The sequence below is a fragment of the Heliangelus exortis genome, chromosome 2, assembly GCF_036169615.1.
Source record: "Heliangelus exortis chromosome 2, bHelExo1.hap1, whole genome shotgun sequence".
In the NCBI taxonomy this organism is placed as follows: Eukaryota; Metazoa; Chordata; class Aves; order Apodiformes; family Trochilidae; genus Heliangelus; species Heliangelus exortis.
This window is the reverse complement of record NC_092423.1, coordinates 5471801-5484906: the sequence shown is the minus strand read 5'-3', so window position 1 is coordinate 5484906 and position 13106 is coordinate 5471801. Positions and strand designations below refer to the sequence as shown.

Genomic DNA, 13106 nt, shown 5'->3' with positions numbered 1-13106 from the left:
AGATCATCTACTTCAACCCCCCTGCCAGAGCAGGGTCACCTCCAGGAGGTCACAGGAACACATCCAGGTGGGATTTGAATGTCTCCAGGGAAGGAGACTCCACAACCTCCCTGGGCAGCCTGTGCCAGTGTCACCCTCACAGTGAAACCCCCTCCTTGTTCAGCTTTCCCTGGAAGAAGCTGGGCTTGGAGTTGGCTGTGGAATAGGGGACAGTGAGTGTCCACAGTGGGTCTGCATCCAGGAGGAAGCATCCTTCCCACTGCAGCACAGCGTGGCCTTGAGGAGGCTCTGCTCTGCGTGGAAGCACACATAGCCCCTAGGTTTGCCACTCAATACAAAACCTCTATTGTTACTAACCAGCTATAAATAACCCTGTCCAGTACAATGTCTCATCCAGGAAGCAACACAAATGCAGCTTTTGACTCACTGAGCTAGTGAGAGCCAAGCTAGTTCCTCCAGCCAAAAGCCCTGCTGATGCTTCTCTTATCACCAGAGAGGAAGGCTGGTCTTGTGTGCCAGGGCAGCCTGGGAAAGTCAGGAGTCCAGGGCTGTGATCCTGGTTGTGGCACGCAACATCCACTCAGCCTTGGCCCCCATCATTTGTGTCCTGACATGTATTTTTTTAAATTTTTTTTCCCAACTATAATTAGCACTCTGAGTCTCATTGACTTCTCAGCATGGTTTGAACACCAGGGTGCTAGTTAGCTTTGTCTCAGTTTCTCTACTAGCAAATTTGGAAAAGAGCAATAATCCAGAGAGGGCATCATAAATGGGTTTCCACTGGGAAGAAAACTTTTCCTAGGTAGGATCTCATCTTACTGAGGCTGGCATCAGCTGGTGGGACTCAGCCAGCCCCAGCAGACCCTGCAGAGGTTTGGAGCTTGAAGAGCTGCAGCGAGTGGCTTTATTGTTTCCCCTTTTCTTTCCCTGTTAGATGCTTGAAGCTTTCATCAGCTCTGATGAATCTCTGTCTGGGAGCTGCCAGTCACTGGACAGATCTGTGGACAGGTGAGTTGTGTGTGCAGCCATGGCCACTTACTGAAATGCTGCCTCCCTCCTGCAGTGGGAGAGGAGCAGGGTCAGTGGCACCCCTTGAGGTTCCTGTTGGGAGCAGGATGTCCCTGAGCAAACCAAATTCATCCCGAATGCTGAAAACAGATCCCAGCACAGGTCTGTGTGCTGTGGTATCATCTGAACTGCAGTAAGATGAGCTGGACAGACAAACTGGGGACTGGGGACAGCCTGGCTTTGTGTGCCCAGGCTTTTTGCTTCAGTCAGATCCCTCTCCTACTCATCTGGCTTTCTGTAGTCATCCTCTCAGTACTCCACGAGCCCCTCTTTGCCTCCTCCTTGCCAGCCATGCTGTCTGCTCTGCACTGCCTGCCTGTAAATTTGGCAGCCCCTGTGCACAGCCAGCAGCCACAGATGTGTCAGTCAAGGTGCTGAGGACACCAGACAAGCACCAACTAAGTTTAGCTTCTCAGCAGGAAGCAACTAGGACATGTTGTACTAACACAGGCTGCAGTTCAATCGCCGGTGCCGCTGGTCGGTCCAACCTCACACGTGCACTGTGTGGTTGCTGCTGTGCACAGCAGGCTGTTTGTAAGACATAGTGTCCCCTTGGGAAGCAATATATATATTTTTTTTCCATCTTCATCAAAGGTTTTCTTCCCCACCCCCCTCATTGATTTTGCTGCACAGCATCGAGGCTGTGTTCCAGCAGGTCTCCTGAGCTGATTTGATTCTGTAGCGTGCTTCGGGTCTGCAGCTCTGTGAGCTTTGGATCTCTCTCAGCATCGAGGTCCATTTCCTTTTTGTGGCTTTTAATAATTTCCTGTGATGTATTTGCTCATTGTTACAGCTATATCAAAGCTGGAGTCCTTGCACTTCCCACTCTCAATGCCCTGGCTTCGTTTTTGCATAGACTCTGTTAGGAAAGAGCAGCAGAAGGAGCACAGCCTGGATGATAACACTTTATTGTCAGCCAGGAGATGAGCATTAGGGATGGTTGTGGGAGGTTGTTGCTTGGTTTCACATACAGAGAAGCAGCCAGGTGTGTTCAGTCATGGGGTCTTGGAGCTGGAAAAGGCAGAAGGAAGGCTGTATTCCCCAGAAGCAGGAAGAGGAGTAAGTATGAGCATTCCTGCAAAGCTGTAGCTGAGCCCTTGCTGCCAATTGCTTGGGATGGCACTGTCCTCAAGAGGACACAGGGCACAGTGACCAGGCTGATGCTGAGAAATAACACAACCAATTCCCAGCAAGCCTCTCATGATCAGCTTGAGTAGATTTCAGAGCACTTTACAAAGCAGATTTCTATTGCTGTGCCCATTTTGTTAAAAGGGAGGGTGGAAAAGCAACCTGTCCCGATCACTTTGTTGGCCCTCAGAGAAGCAGGTGTGAAATTAGGATCACTGAAATCCCCTTGTAGGGCCTTACCACCCTCCCAGTGTTGTAGAAAGACCTTGAGCCTTGAAGCCCTGAGCTCATTCTCTCCTTCCTGCAGAGGGCACCGTTGAACACTTGAAGTTGAGGGAAGAGAAATTTGCAGCCCTCCTTCTGTGCCATCTTGTGTGTAGGTGTTACGGCCTTTGGCAGCTTCATTGCAGCCTGGTGACCCTGCTTTCTGCAGCAGGCCTTTTGTGTGCCACAGAAATAAGCTGAGATCCTGCAAAAAAAAAAAAACCCAAAAAACAAACAAAAAATAAAAAAAAAACCCAACTTCATTCTTGTGCTGGTTGAGGATGGGAACTCAGTTGGGTAAACAGCTGATCAGTGATCAGTGTGTCTTGTGGTATACTCCATTCTTTTTGCAGGTAATTGCTTCCTGATTCATTCCATAGCCTTTCTATATAATATATAATAATATATAATAATCTATATATTTTTCTTTTCTTTTTTTTTTTTTCCCCATCCCTTTGCAGCCCTCCATTTACCCAAACTCCTGTTCCTGGAAGGAAGAGCCATCCCAAAGACAGTCTTGATTGCATGGGTAAGCACTCTTGAAAGATTATATTTGCTTAAAAGTATAAAAAGCATGTAGTAAATGGACTGGATAAAAGGCTATTAGAGAGATGGCACTGCATGAGAAGTAATTAAAAACAATCAGGCAAACCAGCTCCATTGCTTAGGTTGCACTGCAAAAATGACCCTGCAGTGACCAAGCATGAATATTCTCTAAAATCAAGAGACCCCAGAGCATCAAACACAAGCAAGGCTGCTCTTGTCATCTTTAACCCTTCTTGGCTTTGCAGCACTAGTGGTAGCCCTGAAAAAACTCTGGGGCTGCTTTGAGCATCAGTTTACAGCAACAGCAGTCCACACTGGGTAGTATTGACCTTGAAGGAAGTGGATAAAAAGAAATAAAGCTGTTGAAAGATCAGAGATGAGTGCTGTGTTAGAAGAAGGTGCTGAGGGGGCTTTGCTGTTAATTTTGGAGACAGCTGTGAAGGTGCTGAGATGCTGGAAACAGCCTTGAGGTGTCAACTTTTATTTGTGTGAGCTCCACTCCCAGGATCCTGATTTCTTAACACAGCAAAACCCAAGTCCCAAAATGTGGCAAGGAACACTTCTTACACTTGCATTAATAATGATCTTCAGTACTGCAAATGCTGTTAGAGAAAGTGTACTGGTAACTTGCAAGAATCATAGGTTACTGCTTAAACTCTTACAGATACCCATCTGGTTAAATCATGGAAACTCTGCAATATTGTAATGACTTTTGCTATTAAAAATGAACAAATGGCAGCCAGCCTGTGGCATGATAACTCCTTTCTGGCCTGAGGCAGGATTTCTGGATTGAACTGCAGAGATGAAGCTGCAGTCTCAGTGCACATTGCTGAAGGTTTCAATCCCTCCCTAGTGGCAGGGAAGGCTTTTTGCTCTGAGACACCACTCAGCATTGCTGCTTACACGTGGCTCACTGCAAACCTCCTGACCTGTCCTTGTTGCTTTTCTTGCTGACCATATTTCAGCTGTGATGCACTCCTTTTGCACACTGCTGTAATGGAGAAATCATGCTGAAGCATGGCTGAGGCCAGGAATGGTCTCCAAGGAGTGGTTGCTGGCCCCAGGCTAAGACAAACAAATAATCAGAACTGACTGTGTCATTAGAGTTAGATGGAGGAAAAAACAGGAGGTGAAAGATGTTGGGGGGTGTGTGTGTGTGTGTGGAAATGACAGATATTTTAATCTCAAGTTATTCAGTGCTACCAGCAATGGCTTCCTGTGCTGTGTTTTTTTTATTAAAAAAATATGTCCTTATCTCCCATGTCCATCCATCTCTCTCATAATCTTGGGTCTAATCTAAACTCTTGATGGTCTTTAATCCCTTCTGTATATTCTGTCTTTCTAGCATTTAATCAAAGTAAATACAAACGTTTGGAGCTCTGGGAGTGTAAATTGGTTTGTGGCTTTCAGAGGTCAGGAGTTGCATCTGGGGAGAAAGAAGGGAGGGTTTGTCTGGTGTCAGCCAAGTGCTGGGTTTTTGCATTTCCTTGGAAAGAGCTGATACCAAAGGTTTTGGAGTGGATGGATCTGCCTGGCAGTTCTATTTCCACGCTAATTTTTGCATTTTCCATGTGCAAACAAGATGTTTAGTGCTCTGTTTTGGAAACCAGGCACAGCTGATGTCAATCCTCTGCCTTTTATTGGAACAGTGTGGGCCAGGGTCCATAAAGTCAGTGATTAAACCCCTGTTCACTTCAGGGGTTCTAAGACCAGTGTGTATAATCCTTATTTTCCACTAAGGAGTATGTGACTGTGGGGAGATGTCAGGGTGAGCCTTGGAGCATATCTGGGTATGTAAATGGAACAGCACCTTACCTTGTTCTTGCCTGTAATTCAGCATGAAGCCCAGAACACTTTCCCAGGAGGAATGCTTTGGGCATTTGATACTGAGCTGATCTCTTCTTCCCTCCTGACAGATTTTGACATCCCATTCTGTGAGAGGTTTGGGAAAGGTGGGACCTTCCCAAGGCAGTACCACCTCTCCCAAAGTCGCAAGGACTACAGTGATGGTAAGAAAATGATGGAGGGTCCAGGGACAAGGGAGGTGCTTGGCCAAAGATCTCAGTGGCTTTTGGCAGTGCAGAAGTTTCTGATAAAGGGGAAACCACCAAGTTAATTTGGGATCTGCTTGTGTAATTCTGAAAAGCATCCTCTGCGAGACCTCGCAGGTCTGCTGAGCATCTACAGCATGTCTGAAAGTCTGTGCTTGGCTCCTCATCTGCTCACAACCTGTTGTTTTAACTGAGCCCCAGGGATGGGTGGCATTTCTCATCCCTGGCAGTATCAACCTTTCTGTTCCCTTGAATTGCTTCCCTTTGAGGATGCTGATTTGTGACCTTTCCAGCAGGTTTCTCACAGAGCTGTAAGAAATCCCCTGACAGATGCAGGGAAGCAGTATCTGTTCATGCTTTTCTTTTAAGCTGGTGAGCTCTGAGCTTTTGAGACCACTCCATCACTTCCTTGCTGCTCCTTCTTTCACTGTATGAGACTGCAAGTGGTGGGAGGGAAAAATGAATAAGAAGTAAATTCCCTGGGGACAAAATAATTACTGAGCACATGCAGACAGCATATTGAGCCTTCCAGAAGGAACTTCATCTCTCACTGATACCCCCTGATGAAAGCACTCATCACAAGATCCAGCACTGCTTGTGTGGTCATTTGTATTGTGGTCCTAAGGGATGCCAGGGATAATTTGCAATGTAAATCCCTGCCTGCTCAGAGTTTAATTGTGATTAGCAACCAACAAAAACCCTGATGTGGTTAAGTTGCTGCAAACCTCTCTGCAAACATCTGTGTTAGATGTAACACCTGCTGTTAACAACTCTTAAATTGAATTTAAAAATGTTCACAGGGCTTTGCTTCAGTTTCATTAAACTTCTTTAATTTGAAGAGGGTGCACTACTGGCTCTGGGCAGCAACATGAAGTGGAAGGCAGAGCTGAGCTGGTGTGTGTGTTCTTGCTGTAATTCTGCCCCATTTTTCCTGCAGGTCGGAGGACTTTCCCCAGGAGTTACTTCCCACAGGAGAATTTGTTTCAGCTCGTCCCTTCTAGCAGAACCAAGAGCTTTAATGGGGACAATAAGCTCAGCACCTTGCAGTATGAGGAGTACAGGCCCAAATGGTGGAACAATTGTGAAAAAGGGCTGCAGGTCTTCAGCACCTCCCCCACAAAAGCCAGGAACTGTAAGTGAATCAAAAGCTGTGGATGTCTGAGGACTCAGGACCTCTGGGTCTTGATACAAAATTGAGTTAATGCTGAGTTAATGGGTAATTACACACAGCTAAGCTCTCTGTGTGTGAATGTGCTCTGATTCCATCCCAGCACGAGGCACACCAGGCTCGCTCACATCTCCAATGAGCAAGAATTAAATGCACTGTATCTGACCTTGGTCTTGAGATGAGAGTTGTGTATGGGGTCACCTGGTGTCCATCACTTGCTGAGTGGCAGAATGTTGCTTTTGTGTTCAAGAAGCTCCCAGGAGATTGGGGATGTGGGAGCAAATGTCTCCAGAGGCTCTTTTCCTTGGCTTGCATTGGTATCACCCCCATACCCAAAGCCTCCCTTTGTTGCAGTTGAAGGCTGCCCTGATATTACAAACTGCCCATGGTACAGAAACTGGGGCTTTCTGGGGCTGTTCAGTGATGAGTGAAGGAGTGGCCAGTGAGATAAAACTCTCTGCTGGTCCCTACCTGGGGTGCTGCTCAGCCATGCTGTATCCTGCTAAGCACTCCTGTAACAGAGGAAAGAAAGCCCAACATTGGCTAAGAAATCAGGTTTTGGAGGAAGGGATCTTAAAGAAGTGTGACTTTTCTGGGACTTGTTTCTGCTTTATACTAATGCAGGACTAGGGACATCCCCCCAGCACACACACCAGTAGCACCAGTGCAATTAAAAGGGGTTTGTTGTGGTGCCCCTGGGAGAGGGTGGCTCACACTGCCTGCCCTGCTGAGCTTACTGAGAGCCTGATCTGAACTCTGTAGGGTCAGATGGACCTTGATGCTGAAGTCTCCCTGCTCTGCTCTTCTCTCAACCCTCTCCTCTCTCTCCTAGCCCTGCAGGCACCTGTGAACTGGAGGCTGGGGAAGCTGCTTGGAAGAGGAGCATTTGGGGAAGTTTATCTCTGCTATGATGCTGACACTGGCCGGGAGCTGTCAGTGAAACAGGTGCCTTTTGACCCTGACAGCCAAGAGACAAGTAAGGTGAGTACAGGGGCAGGACCATGTTCAGTGGGGACTTGGTAGGGGCTGGAGGCAGAGGTCACATCAGGTGTCCCTGATGGAAGGCAGTGTGTAGTGACAGAGTCTGCCCTCTTTGGAGTGGTCCTGAATGGCTTGTGGCACCAGTCAGCAAGCTCTGGTGACTTCTCTACCTCCTGGTTCCTTGGTCATGTTGGGCTGCTCTGTCTTTCTGTCACCTCCTGCAGGTCTGCTCTTTGTATCCTCTCTTGCAGGTCTGCCTGCTCTTCCTTAGATTCAGCCTTCTTGCTCCCTTTTCCTTCTTCCCACTGCATTAGCCTTGCTGGTGTCTTCATCCCCACCTTTCCAGAAAAACTCCATGAGCACCAGTAATAATCATAAATAAACACCTCAAATAATAATATAATTATTTAATGTCTCAAATAATTAAATGTCTCAAAGCCCTTGTGTATCCCATCTGTCTTTCTCCTTTTTTCTTTCTCATTTCTGAGCCTTCTGCGGCCGATGTCCTCATCGGCAGCTTCACAGGCACCATGAAAAGAGCAATATTTGGACAACAGTCCCAAAGTAATCCACTCCCTTTTGTCACCAAGCATTCCTGTTGTGTTGCAGGAGGTGAATGCCTTGGAATGTGAGATCCAGCTCTTGAAGACTCTCCGTCACGACCGGATAGTGCAGTACTACGGATGCTTGCGGGATCCCGAGGAGAAGAAACTCTCAATCTTTGTTGAATACATGCCAGGGGTAAGTGTGGGTCCTCTAAAGCTTATCCTGAGGCACAGAGAACAGGTTTAGACTCCCATGGAGTCTGGTGAAATTTGGATCTGGTTTTAAAACTCCGAAGCTGCTCTGTATGTGAGCCAAACCAAACCAATGGGGCTCAGCATTCCGATGGCTTGGGAAAGCTGAACTTGTGAGTCAGGTGCCAGGGTGAAGCTCCTCAAGATGCAGTGAGGGAAATCAAGGTCCTTAAGGCAGGTTTAGGTTTGAATCCTGGGGCAGGGTGTGTTTGCAGTCTGGAGTTTGTTCTTGGTGACTGTGGGACATGATCCAGATCTGTCTCCAGATGCTGTGGCCTGAGCCCATCCGTTTTTGTTGCAAATCCCTGCAGGAAAAGCTGCAGTACAACTGTCCACCCACAGCTGTCACCAACTATTTATGACTTTTTCAGCATTAAAACAAGTGTTACTTAGTTGAAAGTCTTCTCCTCTTGAGAACAGAACTTCTTGGTAGCTCTATCCTCTTGTGCAGGAGTGGCTTCAATTTGTGACTTTGCTGAGACAGGAAAAAGGGAGAAAGAAGATCAGGAAGTTTTAAGAGAGTTTAAGCAGGGGCTGGAGACAGTATGCAGATGAGCTGATCATCTTTATCTGGTTGTGAGCATGGGAGTTACATCAGGCATCTAGAGAAAGTCATTGGTTGGTATAAACCAGCATAACATTATTTACATTGCTGAAGGATTTCATCTCCTCAGTCCTGTCTGTCCAGCTGGATTCATTCCCTGGAGTGTGGGAGAGTAAACCCTTGTTTATACAGAAATCTGTAAGGTCAGGAGGGACTATCTGGTTGCAAATAATTTTGGTTATTGGTAAATGGGTTAGAAGTTCTCCTATAACACATCTTGCATGTGAGTAACGAGGTGGAATTCCATGCACTTGAGTTCCTTCCCAGCTCTGTCCTCCCTCTCTCCTTGTGGGCAGGGATCTCACTTTCAGGCTTTACCATGAGGACCCAGAGGAGTAAACACTGGGAGTTTCAGCAGTCCCCTTTCCACTTATTCTGCAGTGTGCTGATGTTTGTTAGCAGCCAGGAAACCCACATTTGATGCTGGGGTAGTATCCAGCAGGGCTGGAAGTTGGATATTTGTTTTTTTAATGATAAACCAGAGCTCTGACCAAATACAGATTGACTTTCGTGCTGCATTGATGGCTCATTTCACAAAAGCAGCTCAGGGCTTTGGTTTCCAAGGCCACAGTGGAAGTGAGGGAGTTCTCAAACCTTGCAGGATGGCAACTCCAAATGGCAAACTTCTGATTTTACACAGCCAGCTTGACAGAGTCTTCACAGGGCCAAGCTTGGGTGCACGCAGAGTTTGGCATTCTTACAGTTGCCCCCTTAACTGACTGTGTATTTTTTTTTTGTGTCCTGCCCATTCAACTTTTTTTTTTCAATTTATGCTTGGAAAATGGAATGGTCTATCTGACCAAAGGACTTGAAGACTCTGTTTTCCCTCCTTCAAGATCATGTTTGATATTCTCACACCAAGGCAAGGGAGGTCAGGATCAGAAAGCTCATTGAACTTGAGAGTGAGGGAATATATCCTGCACAGAAGTTGTCCAAAGGGGTAATTTCAGAGTATCTCAGGTTACTTTAGTAGCACTGTGAAAGGGAAGGAGAGGCCCATCCACAGCATCACCATCAGCCTCAAAAGAAGGCCAAAACAGTAGCTGGGCAGAGGAACAGCAGATGTGTTTGGATGTGGAAAAGCTGATACAGTTTGAGGGATTGATTTGAAGCAGAGCATCCCACTGTTCCCAGAAGAGAATGATTATGGCAATCTTGGATCAGCCCTGAAGCTTCAGGACAGGGTGAGTTTCCTCTCCTGCTCTTTAGCCAACCTGAACACTGAAGGTAGATCTGGGTGCAACTTCTGCTTGAACACCAAATCTGCCTCTGGTTCATCCTTGCTAAAACCCAGCTCTGGTATAGTGAGGGATATCCATTGCCAACTGGAGAGAAAATACACCTAAATCCAAGGGATTCAACTTCTGGCTGATGGTTGATGTCTGCACCCCCAGTTCCTTCCCTCTTTGATCAGTAAAATCCAACTAGTAGGAGCCTGTGTGTCTGGGTCAGTAAGTCCAGGCTGTGCATTTGCAAATTGATTATTCTGGGTCTTCTTGTTGAAGCAGTCCCATGTGGGGCTGATCATGTTCTCATGACTCTGTTCCACCTCATGGCACTGGATGGACAAGTTGCAGTGGGTAGACTTCATAGAAGACTGACTGATCAGCTTGGCCCTGAAGAACCAGCTGAGCTGATCACAGGATTATGGAATGGTTTGGGTTGGGCAGGGACACCTCCCACCAGACCAGGTTGCTCAAGGCCCCATCCAACCTGGCCTTGAACACTTCCAGGGATGGGGCAACCACAACTTCCTTGGGCAACTTGTTCCAGCATCTCATCACCCTTACAAGAAAGAATTTTTTCCCAGTGTTTAACCTAAATCTCCCCTCTTCAAGTTTTATATCATTTCCCCTTGTCCTCTCACTACACTCCCATTTAAAAAGCCCCACCCCAGCTTTCTTGTCCCCTTCAGATATTGGAATGTCATTTCATTCTGGATCATCTCAGAGCATCTTCTTCTCCAGGCTGAACAACCCCAATTCCTCAGCCTGGCTTTAGAGGGGAGGTGCTCAGCCCTTCTGATCATTTAATGTCTCTCTCCTCTGGACATGTTCAAGGAGCTCTAATGAGGGATCCTCTCACTGTGAGTTTTAGTATCAGTTTGGTCTCTCTCCATCGGTGATGTCCAGCCACTAGAGGGGGAAAAAGATCTGTATTGTGAGCAGAAGGTAGCACTGGTATGTACCAGAGGCACTGCCTCTTTCTCCACTGGGATCTGGGACAACTGGAACAAGTCCTTGCTCCATTCAGCCCTCGATGGATTTTTGTCTTGCTGTTCCTACAGCAGGGTGGCTTTTTTAAGCTGGAAGGTAGAGTGGTGAGGGAAGTTTCAAAAGTTTCTGTGGCAGTATGCACCTGGTTCTGCTGGTCCTTAGGGTTGGTGTGTGATGTGTCTTTGCCACAGGGCTCCATCAAGGACCAGCTAAAAGCTTACGGTGCTCTGACTGAGAACGTCACACGGAAATACACCAGGCAGATCCTGCAGGGAGTCTTCTACTTACACAGCAATATGATTGTCCACAGAGACATTAAAGGTGAGTAGATCATGGAGGCTTCTTGCTTGTTTGGATGTGTTCAACCCAACCTCCCCCTACCTAAATTTAAATTCTTAAGTAAAACAAAGTGCCTTTGCCCTTCCTGCTCTCCTTACTGTAGCCACCTCAACTCATCTCATGGGGCTTTTGTTTTTGCTTTTCACCCCTAGGTGCCAATATTTTGAGAGACTCTGCTGGCAATGTGAAACTTGGAGATTTTGGGGCCAGCAAGCGCATTCAGACAATCTGCATGTCTGGGACTGGGATTAAATCTGTCACGGGAACACCATACTGGATGAGCCCGGAGGTTATCAGTGGAGAAGGTTATGGAAGGAAAGCTGACGTGTGGTAAGGAATACAGTAGAAAACCCACCACTGCCTCTTAAACAAATGATCCTTTTGGGAAGTTGAAATGGGAGCAGGAGGCATAGCTAGCAGCTGAAAGATTGGAGCAGTGGAAAGGATGGAAATGGGAGCCAACTGTTAGGATCAACTGTGCAGATGTTCACAGGGAGCATGTTGTAGCTAACAGTCTCAAAACAGAAGAACTCAATCACAACTTCCTTTTGAAAGCATTTATCATGAAGGACATGCACAGCTTGACCACCTGCTCTTTAATTCTGGAAAGCAGGTTAATAACAAAGTTTGCTGAAACAGCTGCTGAGTTTTGGTGGCCCTGATTTTAGGTCAGCTCAAAAGCTCAAGGGGAATCTTTTTGCAGCAACTGCTGCTGGGTGTTTGCATGTGGCTGAGGCATGAAGAGAACCAAAATCATTGCCTGCTTGTGAATGTTTTCATCTGTGGAGACCCACAGATATCATCTGGAGCCTAAAAGAGCTGGGATAACAAAACTGATCCAATAAATGAGGAAGAAGCACTGTTTTTTGCAGTGTGCTTTCTGATGGGTGCCCAAGCAAAACAGAGTCAACAAAAAATAGTCCTTCCACCAGAGGTCTGCAGAGGAAATCCAAGAGTGTCCTTGGCAAGTAGCCCTGCACCATCTGCTGCAGCTGATGGGAGGGCTCCATTTGCTAGGAGCATCTATGAATGGAGGTGGAAGAAGGGGTTCCTGCTGAGATGAGGACTCCTCAGCAAGCACAGGGAAACCTCTTGGGCTCTTTGCTGATGTGTGCTTTCTCAGAGATGAAGTTGGATGTGGGTGAACACATTTCATTCTGGCTCAGCTTTCTGGGGAGCTATGTGCTACTGCTGAAACCATGGTGTGTGCCTGGGTTTCCCTTCAGGAAATGCTCCAATAAGGTCTCTCACATGGTTTTATGAAACCTAATTATCTGCCAGTGAGGATAGACAAAAAACCCACCAGCTTTAGGGCAGAACTTTTAAGTTTACACTCAGTAGTGTGAGCAGTGAGCTTCAGGGGGTCCATGTGTGCCCATCTCTCAGGTGGATTTGCTCCTCATGCCTGTTCCAGGCAGACACAGGCCTGGACTTCAAAAGCACCTCACAAAATCAGCTGGGTTGGAAAGGACCTCTGAGATCATCAAGTCCAACCCTTGATCCACTCCCACTGTGGTTCCCAGCCCGTGGCACTCAGTGCCACATTCAGTCTCTTCTTAAAAACCTCCAGGGATGGAGAATCCACCCCCTTCCTGAGCAGCCCAATCCAGTGCCTGATCACCCTCTCTGGAAATAATTTTTTCCTAATCTCCAACCTAAACCTCCCCTGATGTAAGGTCTGAGGATCAACAGGAGAAAGGCCTGGGAAAAGAGATGTCCTTGGGCTTGTAGGTAGGGACTGGGCAGGCATCAGTCCAATGCTCATCTCTCCTGTTGGCCTCCAGGTTCAGGTGCATCCACAGCATCTGTTGAAAGCAGCCCTGAGGTGCCCCTCCAACCCTCTCAGAAGGCTGTGACACAACTTTTTTTCAGAGCAGAAAGGACAAGCTCTGCCTCAACTGCCTTGTGTCCCTTCCTGCTGTCCCAATGACCAAAAAAATCACA

At 47.1% G+C, this 13106-nt stretch overlaps 1 protein-coding gene across 5 annotated transcripts in view; it reads left to right on the top strand.

Annotated features, from left to right (window-relative positions):
- Positions 1-13106, top strand: part of LOC139792006 (mitogen-activated protein kinase kinase kinase 3-like) — an 82340-nt gene that overhangs the window by 65949 nt on the left and 3285 nt on the right. For all 5 annotated transcript variants that reach the window (XM_071734627.1, XM_071734626.1, XM_071734625.1 and 2 more), the window contains 8 exons: positions 935-1008; positions 2922-2989; positions 4923-5015; positions 5995-6189; positions 7058-7206; positions 7816-7947; positions 11015-11144; positions 11315-11492. In XM_071734627.1, the coding sequence (XP_071590728.1) occupies positions 935-1008; positions 2922-2989; positions 4923-5015; positions 5995-6189; positions 7058-7206; positions 7816-7947; positions 11015-11144; positions 11315-11492 (1019 nt within the window). The remainder of the gene's footprint in view (positions 1-934; positions 1009-2921; positions 2990-4922; positions 5016-5994; positions 6190-7057; positions 7207-7815; positions 7948-11014; positions 11145-11314; positions 11493-13106) is intronic.